The sequence below is a fragment of the Oryzias melastigma genome, linkage group LG1 (assembly GCF_002922805.2).
Source record: "Oryzias melastigma strain HK-1 linkage group LG1, ASM292280v2, whole genome shotgun sequence".
Lineage (NCBI taxonomy): Eukaryota > Metazoa > Chordata > Actinopteri > Beloniformes > Adrianichthyidae > Oryzias > Oryzias melastigma.
In genome coordinates, this window is record NC_050512.1 from 26,607,813 (window position 1) to 26,617,947 (window position 10,135).

The 10,135-nt window shown below is 38.5% G+C and overlaps 1 protein-coding gene across 3 annotated transcripts in view; it reads left to right on the forward strand.

Annotated features, from left to right (window-relative positions):
• The window catches only part of vegfc (vascular endothelial growth factor c), a 99,429-nt gene extending 89,559 nt beyond the window's left edge, over positions 1–9,870 (forward strand). For all 3 annotated transcript variants that reach the window (XM_024289323.2, XM_036213704.1, XM_024289322.2), the window contains 2 exons: positions 2,174–2,492; positions 9,356–9,870. In XM_024289323.2, coding sequence (XP_024145091.1) covers positions 2,174–2,492; positions 9,356–9,464 — 428 coding nt within the window. In that variant the 3' untranslated portion in view covers positions 9,465–9,870. The remainder of the gene's footprint in view (positions 1–2,173; positions 2,493–9,355) is intronic.
• Positions 9,871–10,135: the final 265 nt, after the last annotated feature.

Sequence of the window (10,135 nt, forward strand, 5' to 3'; positions counted from 1 at the left end):
TATATTTTACTAGTATTGATGAATGATGTAGCCGAGGAGGTTCTGGACTATACAGAACAACAGCTGGGACAGATTGTCTCCTTGGTAGATGCTGCTCTTGACGTTGACATGTGCAGTCGGTTCAGAGTTGGCCTCTAAAGTCGTTTCCTATATACCCGTTGCGGTCTTGATGAAAACTTTGTGTCCTGTAGTCGTTGTACAATTTCAAGCATTTCGCAATTTGAGTTTTGAGCACTGAGTCACAGGCCTTCTTGTAGTCCAGGGGTATCAAACTCCTCGAGGGCCAGCCTCCTGCTGGTGATCTGGAAACGCTGCCTTATCTGCTGCTGATTACCTGGTGTGTTTAGCCAATAGAGAGCTTCAATGACAGGTTGGTTGGAAAATATGAGGGACACTGGCCCTCGAGGCCTGGATTCTGACCCCCTGTTGTAGTCAATCCATGTGATGCACAGGTTTGTGTGTCTGCTTTGCAGGCTTGAGTGACTGTCTCACCTAGTAGTAGCGGGTGTTTTGCTCCCCTGGTGTTCCCTCCAATCCATTTCTGGGCAAAGCTCATGTATTGAACCATGCGTTTGCTCCTCTAAGTGTCCAGAGAAGAGCTTCTAAGTTGTCCAGAGGCAAATGATTAGATGGTAATTGGATGGAATTCCTTTCTGAGGGTCCTTCGGGGTCAGGACTGTTTGTCTGATTCTACTGTTTTACTTTTATAGCCAGTGGATCATGTCAAGACCTGATGGTTTCTAGGTCTTCATACTTGAGACCCTTTCTTGATTGTGCCTCTCTAATGGGTATTGGATCCTGTTCTGGGAGGTTATGTTTAAGTACATAAGCCATTGAAAGTTGTTGTTATGCTTCCTTAGTAATGTAAAGTCTCCAGCCTTTGTGGATCTGTTCCTGTTTCATCACAGTACCATTGAGATGACATTTTTCAGTGGAGAGCATTCAGTTTATCCTCCTGGCTTCTATCTCTCTAGTGTACCTCTTTAGGTGGACAGCTAAGGCTGTATGTCTTTGCTAGAAAGTTTCCAGTCCTTCAAACATGAACAGTTGGTTGTTTTTCTTTTGTGTCCCTTTTATCATCACAGCCTTCTATAGTTGGCGGAGTTCTCTGCTTTCCACTTCGCTTTTTGTCTCCAGCGTCTGTTCCCATGCTCCTTAAGCGTGGTGTGTTTATCTTAATGCCAAAAATCCCAAGGATGTTGTGTATATCAGCTCATTGGTTTCAATGATGGTTGTAATAGAGATAGCACTCCATTCACATCCTATGGTAGACTTTCAGGAGAAGTGTGAGGGTCCGGCACAGTATCTTTCCAGTTCAGAGTTCCACATTTTTCTGGACTGAGATGTTGTTCCACGGACCTGCTGTAGTCACTCCTACAGTTTGGGGGTTACTTCCCTGAAGGATCCTGTTACTACCGCCACTGTCACCTCCACCGCTCAAGCTTTTTCCATTGTGTCTCTTTAGTGATGAAACAATTAGTGTATTGAAACCACTGCAGATATCTGTATGAAGTAAATAAAGTGTGCATGTGCATCACTCCAGTAAGGTAAATATTTGCCAGTACAATTAAAGCTGAACACTTTAATTATGAATTATTCCAGAGATACATGAATACTTTCCAAGAAATTTGTAGTCTTGCCCTTTAATGTGTTTAGATTACAGATACTTCACAAAATATATTGTAAAACAATTTTAGCAAACTTGATGGTAGCATAGTTCTTTTTAATAAACTTGGTAATAAAGCAAAGTTTGAGAAATTATTTTTTTGAAGGTTCATGTCTTAATCTGAACTTATGCGGAAGTTTAAATGTGTGTGTCACACCACTCATGCCTACCATGTGGGCAAACTCACTTTTTGTGGGATTCCTTTTGCAAATTGTGGCCAGTGTCCTTTTTCTTTGGCATAATTTGTTTTGCTTAATTGCAAGAAGTTCCAGCCCAGCAAAATACTGTTTTTGCTTGTTTTATGTGTTGTTAGTTTTTTTAAATGCTATTTTTGGATGAAATTCTTTCATACTTCACAACTTATGACAAATGTAAAAAAAATGTGCAAATCTGTAGATTTGATGGCTTAATCTTTCATTTTTGGGCAACATTTAAATGTATGCCGGTGTCTAAATGAGAATTTCCATTTGGTTTTCTGAGTTTTTGTCTTTCCTTTTGAACCTGCAGACATATTCTCATCAGACGTGTGCGGACCAGAGAAGGAGCTGGATTTGGAAAGCTGTCAGTGTGTGTGTCGGAGTGGAAATCCGGACTGCGGCCCAAACAAACACTTTGACAAAAACACCTGTCAGTGCGTTTGCAACGTGTTGTCTGCAGCGTCGTGCCCTGTGAACCACATCTTTAACAAGGATACCTGCCAATGCACCTGCAGCAAGACGTGTCCGAGGCACCAGCCTCTCAACAGGTCAAAGTGCTCCTGTGAATGTAATGAGTCTCCAAATAAATGCTTCCTGAGGGGAAGGAGGTTTCACCAAGCCTCATGCAGGTAAGGACAGATCCAAGTATTTAAACATGTATACTCTCTAACTGGTGTGTAAAAATTTAAATAGTAGTGGTAATGCAAATGAATACTGCCATAAACAAGAATTCTTTATTCTAAATGTTAAGAATGTGTTGCATTCAAGGATGACATTCTTGAATGTTGCATCTGACCATCCACCAACCTGGCATCCATTTATTTACTTCTTAAATATCCGTAAACCTCTTAGCTAGCTCATCTGCACATACTCTTTCTGTAATGCTATGATCATACTGGCCTCGGGAGCGCACATTCAAGCTACCACTTCCAGTGAAAGGTATGTGTAAATGCATAGATATGCTTTCAAAACTCCTAAGGTGCATTCACACCAAACGCAATTCGTGGTCCCCGCCCCTCTTTCATCGCACAACAAATTTGCTGCTCGTCACCTGTCAAAAAATGTGTTCCTGGGCTTGATGCCGCGGTCGCGTGTGGGAGGAGCTACCAGCTAATGCGTTTAGGATGATACTATAAGGAGTGTCTGTGGATATCTCACTTAGAATGTATGGAAGATACATGATGTTAAAAAAATCAGGTTTATTTATTGTGAAGAATTCTACAAAACATTGGTAATCATGTCTTAATGTTTGGATCAATATGATTATTATTAAAAGATTTTCCCTTTACAGGGGGCTGAGTCTGTATGACAGCCGTTTCCACAGTGTTTCTGTGGCTGAGCTTGAAGGTTCATTGTCTAGTATTAACCAGAGGAGGCAAAAAGAAAATTAGGCAACCTTTTTCTTTTAATTTTTTTAATGTCTTGATGAAGCCTGATCTGGCAGCCTCCGCACCCCACAGCGGCTCTCTGTCTGCAGGAGAGAAAGCCAGTGATCTGCCCAGAGTGTATCCCGCCTTTGCCCCAAAGCAGACGGATGAGCTCTTCAGAGTGGGTAAATGGAAAATATGAAAGTTCTCGACAAAAAAAAGCTAGCTTTGGATTAGTATTCTACCTGCTCATTGAGTCACTGAAAATGTTACGTGCCCAAAGCTGAGTTCCTGATTGGCAGATGACCTGTCAAACTTTAGATATTTAAATTCATGGCCATGCCGCCCAATTCTCGCCTTGTCGCTCAAAACGAGCTGCTGACAGACATTTGTTCCACGCCCGTCCCTCAAATTGCATCGATGGAATTCAGATCTCTTCGTGTCGCATCTGTTCCATTGACTTAACATTGAAACTGGCCGCCGCCACCACGTAAATCGCATTCGATGTTAATGCTTTATGCTCACCTGTAACTACAAACGTTTTTAAATCCATTTTCAGGATCTACGTACAAAACGTGTCATTGAACATGCGCTACAAGTTAAATCAGTTGAAGTTTGACCAATCGAGGACTAGGATTTGGTAGGGTAGTACTAGTAGCGTCAGTTTTAATTCACAGAAGTACTAACCGTTTGAAAATTGAACATGGAGGAGAAATTAAGAATTGTGGTTCGTACACTGATGGAATTATAGGAAACCAAGTCTTTCATATATCGGAATAGAGCTGTCAAAGTAAAAGCCTGAAGCAGATTTGCACTGCTGCGACACTTCAGCCTAACCCTTATCCAACTGTAGGTACATGAACTAGTATCAGGTAGCGCTAAAAGTGCTTTCAAGAACCTATGACACATGCCCCGTGTGAACGTGCATTGAGATCATGAAACCCTAGCCAAGGTTTTGCTGTTTCCGTGGTTACATCACCCAGGACTTGTCAACAAACTTTAAACATGCTTTGAATATGAATATACCGGTGTTGGCATTCATCGGCGTTTACTGTGGTAGACCCAGAGTGTAACACAAAACCTCAGCATGCTAATGACTTTTCATAGCTGTCACCTAACCATTTCCTCCACCAACAATAGAGGAAACGCACACACATGCATTTGCATCCATCCATCCTGTCCAATCTTGACCTCCTGTGACCCTGCTTGAAAGTGATTTATGAGCAGAACAGCAGCGTTCGGGATCTGGCTCTTCGGCGTGTTTGACTCTGATCGTGTGTGTTTGAAACAGACCGTGTGTCCAGTTGGACTGCTTTGGTGCATTTCATCATGGGTTCATAGGTCTCTGAATGTTTGCCGACCGCCACATGATACCCTGTGCGGTGAATGAAGCAGTGACGCTTACGTACACATCTGCTTTTGCCCTCCAATGTTGACTCTGCCTTTGCACTTGTTGGTTTCAACAAAAAAGCCAAACTCCAGTCAGGTGTTAAATAGACATGACCTATCCTTTTTGTTTGTTTGTTTTTGTGTCAATTTATAAATGTAAGCAGTAAATGAAGCCCAATGAGGCAAATTGAATTTGTGATATTGGGCTATATAAATAAAATTGAATTGAATTGAATTGAATTAAAACACCACAGTAACTTTTGGAGCGTGCTCTAGGAAAGCTCTGATGGGTTTGGCTCTCATCTTAAATCACATGGTAGTTCTGACGGCAGCAGTTGGCGCTGCTTTGAAATCTAAATCCCACGACCTTTAACCTTTGGAAAATGCATGAAAGTTGTTAGTGTTCGTCTTTGTCAGTTCCAAGTTTTTGGAGCTACTGAAAGCCCCTAATGTCCTCCAGGTTCACAGCCTCATACCATCATCCATGCAGGTTGATCTGCATGTCAGGAGTATGATGTCATATCTTTTTTTCATGATTAGGATTTCTTAGCAAGAAAAAAAAGCACTAATTGCTTAATTTACAATTCAGAAAGTGAAGATATTTCTTCAAAATCAAGAACTATGTTCTTAATATTGAGTAAAAAAAAAGCATCTTATCTTTACCACATTTTAATCATAAAAAAACATTCAAGATCTTGGTGTTTTTGTTTTTGTTTTTTTTTTGCTTTACTTTGTTTTTGTTCCAGTTGTTTGGTTTTTGGGATTTCTTCTTTCCGCTCGTCCACACCAGGGTTCAGTTATTATTCAGATCAGCTGCTTTCTGTTAGTTTGTCACTCTCAGTGTATAAGATCTTTGATTTCAGTTTGTCATCACAAGATCCTCTTGTCTCCACTTTTGTATTATGTTGGGTATCAAGTTTTTTCTTTGTCATGTTTGGTTGATGTTTTGTCTTTTATCTTGTAAAGACCCCCTCATGGTCTTTTTAGCATGTTCTTATGGCATCAGGAGCAGATGCAAAAAAATGCAGTTTAAAAAGAAAAGCTTAATAATAAAATAGAAAGTAATAGGGCTGGGTTTTGATTATAACTTCCAGAAACAATTTGTTTCGATTCACAAGAGCCTGGATTGATTTGATTTTTTTTTTTTTTTCCTGATTCTTTCGATTCTTCAATTCAGTTCAATTTAGAGTTTACACCTTTATACACATTTGTTTAGAAATACATTAATAATCTACTATATGTTTTTAATATATTTATATTAATCTAATACAGTTAACATACTGTAAAATGTATTAGTGAAGTAATGAGATTGTTTATATCATACGGTGTTACATTGATTCTCAAAAGGAGAAGTTCTAACAAAAATGTTCAGATTATTAACATTGTAAACATTGTTCTGCTTCTCCTGAATGGTGTTTCAGTTTGGCCACTAGATGGCGATCGCGCTATAATATTACACCTTATTCCAGAAGAAGACAGTATGAGCAAAAAACTGTTTTAGACCATAAATGGTTACTTAAAAAAAAGATCTCCTTAAGAAAGTTTGTAAAATTCTTACCTGTGAGTTTATAAAGATGTTTATTTAGTCAGAAATGTATGTCGACCAAGAGTTAGCATTAGCTATCCTATGAGAAATTCCATTAAACATTAGCATCAAGCTAGCGGTCTTTAGCTTCATGTGCTAAATTGATTCATATTTTTATGATTCAATTATTGATTTGTTAAGCTTAAATGATTCAAGTCAATTTTATCAACCCTAGAAAATATGCTGGGCTGGCCATAGGCTCCCTGCTCCAAGCTCTCATCAATGGGGAAGAGGGGCGGGGTTGCTAATCGCCAACGGTCCCACCCACAACTTGGAGAGAAATTTCCAAAGAGCTAATGCTCTGCAGAAACTCTAAACATCTAAAAGCCATGAGTAAAAACAACATTTAAAATATCAATAAAAAGGAGATGCAATAAAAATACAATTATACGACAATCACTTTAAAGACCTTTTGATTACATACTTTACAAAACATTAAAATAAATATAAAATAAATATTTGCAGAACATGTAAGGATAGGGAGGCATATTAAAATTCAATGTGAACAAACTTTCTGTGATAAGACATTTTAAATTTGAAACAGAAAAAAATATGTAAACCTCAAGAGCAAAGGAATGAAAACAGCTAGATGACTAATACGGAACTTCATACATTTCACAGTGCAAAAGTGAACTGTGTGTAAAGCTCATAGCAAAGTTTTAGACAAACTTCAATCTGTGCTTTAAATTTGTTAATGATGAATCATTTTAGATTTGATAATTCCATAAAATGACATTCTTGTACAACTGCCAAACATAATTTTCTTGTCGTGCAATCAGATGAAGTTATTACAGGATATTTTGTTGAACTTATTCATGGCCATTGCCAAATCTCAAATCCATATGCATCAGACTGTGAAGGCAGCAACACCACTGCGCCTTATTACAGCTGGAGGTCATGTTGAACTGAAATAATAATCTATTCTCGTCATCTGGGTGCTCATTTCAGCATTTGGAGTAAATGGAGCGTGGCCTCTATGATTTTTGTGTTTTTGGTTTTTAATTTAAAAACTGAAAAACAGTCTCACCAAACGCATTTTTCACTGTTTTCTTCATCATTTTTCAGAGCAAAACTCTAAAAATACATCAGAAATGGGACGTAGGCCAAGACTGGAAGACACAAGTGCTGTCAGCTGGAAATTTTTTGTTTTTTGTTTGATTGGACAAATTCCCCCGCCCTGCGAAAGGAAATGTTTTGCTTCATGTAGAAAACATTGAAATAATTTGAATAAATGAAACTGCTGGCCTGTTCAAATTAACCCTCTAACTAATGTAGACGAAAGACGGCAATAATCATTATTAATATAGTTGTGCAGTGAACAAGGTTTGTGTTTTAAAATAAGATGTTGGAGTACAAACCTCCAAAAAATATAAAAGATGTAAACTCACACTGGCAAATCAGTGGCTTTTTTTTTATTGTTTGGAAATTTGTAGTTTTCTATGCAAAGTTTGCATGTTTCTGCATCTTTTTTTAAAGACTATTTTATTTGCTACACACTCATAAAGCTTGGGTGTTCTTTATCATTTAACATTTCCTTAAAGACCCACTCTGATGAAAACTGAAGAAAATTTGGCTTAAAGTTTAATTTCTGCATACTTCTTGATTCAAATTGTTGTGAATCTGAAAAGAATCTGAAATCTTGAAAGAAATAAAATGATTTGTCCCATTTGAAGCTCATCTTGCACTAAACTATTAGACAGTTTATTCACATTTAAAAGCTTAAAAGCTGATAGTTCTGCAAGGTTTTTAAAGTATAATTTTTGAAAGAGTTTCTTAAAGTTTGGGAAATTTCCGCTTCCGGCTAGAGATTTTTTTTCTGGCGCCCTCCTGCATGTGACCAGAGGCCCCTCCCACAAGCTCCTTGCTCCACTTTATCCACTTGTAGACAACTGTCAAATTTCTAATGAACTTCTGCAGAAATTGTGCCCAGGAAAACAACTTTTTAAAAATTGTGGCTAAAAATGTCATAATCATAATTAATTCGAGGTCATAAGAGGGTCTTCCTTTTCTTTCCTTTCTTTGTTTTTCTTTCTGTGTCCAGATAACAGAGAAATCTCTTTTTGTAGTCATCAAATTACCCAACCAACATGTTGTTACTGTTGAAACACTTGATTTCTGTTTAAAAATTTTGAGAGGACACGGATTAACAAATCGTTCGTGATAATCTGATGTGGTAGGTTACCCTTTTTGAGGGACCAAAACCTTATTTACCAAATTTTCCAGAGTATAATTCATAGTTTTTTTTCACAGTTTAGCCAGGGGTGCGACCTATACTATACTCAGGAGCGACGTATTTGTGTTTTTTTTCCCCAGATGTCAATAGGCTCACATACAGTATTTGTCACTTTCCCTGGTGTCTTTAGCTGTTGTTTCAGCTAACAACCACTAGAGGGCACTGCATCCAAAGAATCTGCTACTGACAGCGGCAGAAGAAGTGTCGTCCAAAACAAGCATGGAAGAGAACCTGATTGTTTTTCTCCTAAACTTTGATATTTTTTTTATACAGATCAAAAGATTAGTATTTTTGTTTTGATTTATTTTTTTTACTTTTTAGCCATGCTGTCCTTGGCGGATTTGTTCTGAAACATCAAACTTTACTCCTATAAATGAGACTTAAGCTCCAATGCGACTTATGCTCCAGAAAATACAGTATTTCAGGGTCCACAGGTGGCATGGAGTGAGTTTTGTAATATTTTTACCAGAAGTCACCTGGGTTCAAATCCCGCGGTCAAAGTTTTAATTTTTTTTCAGGTTGAATTTTTGAACTGGTTTTATTTGGGTTTCAAATCTGTATGGCCCTGAATTGGCTCCATAATAAAGTACTACTACCTTTTTTGAAGGCCCAAAGCGCTTTTACACTCGCATTCACATTCTGATATGTAAACACACACTGATGGAGGCTCTGCTACCAAACACTGGTGCCAATTATAACCACCAGGAGTAATGTGGGGTTCACTATGACACCATGACACATGGGCAAGCAGAGAGGGAACCAAACATGTAATCTTCTAATCTAAGTGCTCCACCTCTGCACCACTGGGAACACTTTTAAAAGAGGTCAAATAATGATCAGAGTGGGACCTCCCTTACATCCACTTTTATCTGTATTTAAAGCTACAAGTTAACTGAACCGTCTTCTCTGTCATTGCAGTTGCCTCCGGCCTCCGTGCGACGTCAGAAGGCGAAAATGTGAACGAGATTTCTCTTTCAGCGAGGAGGTGTGTCGCTGCGTTCCGTCCCACTGGAGGCGGCCGAACTAACCTCCGGCTCGCGTCACGCCAACCAAACGCTAAAGACCAGACTCGAGCAGTAGAATTATCACCCATCACCTGCTGGTCAAGAGGATTCCCATCAGCTGTGATGGCAGCTAAGTGAAGGACCCTGACGGACATGGGGGGGTAACCTTAGCAGTTTGTAAGGCAAATATGGGAATTTGGGTGAAAAATGCACTGATTTTGCCACAAGGACGTTTTTACTAAGAGCCTGAAGCCCCATATCTAAGGAAGGACTGAAATAAAGAGTCGACGCTCAAATTTGTTTAAAACTATTGTGGAAAAATTTGTTATGAAATATTTCTTGGTGGGTGGGGGAGGAGGGATGTTAATTATGTCTCAGTATTCTTATGTCAGATATTGACTATATAATTTATTAAATGCTATTTTTCAACCTCTGCTTATTGGGATTTCAGTATTTTTATGAGAATACACTGTGATCAATATTTTTGTATCATGCAAAGTATATGTGGAAAATAAAGTATACTAGATGCTGCGTTATGAAATAGAAACATGCAGTCGCATCTGATGAATGTTGCAATAATGGTGATGATCTCTGGTTTTCCCAAGATTAAAAAAAACCATGCGGAATCTAATATTTTACATCAACAATCACACACAAAAGTTAAACATTTTTTTGTATTTTACTAATTGACTGT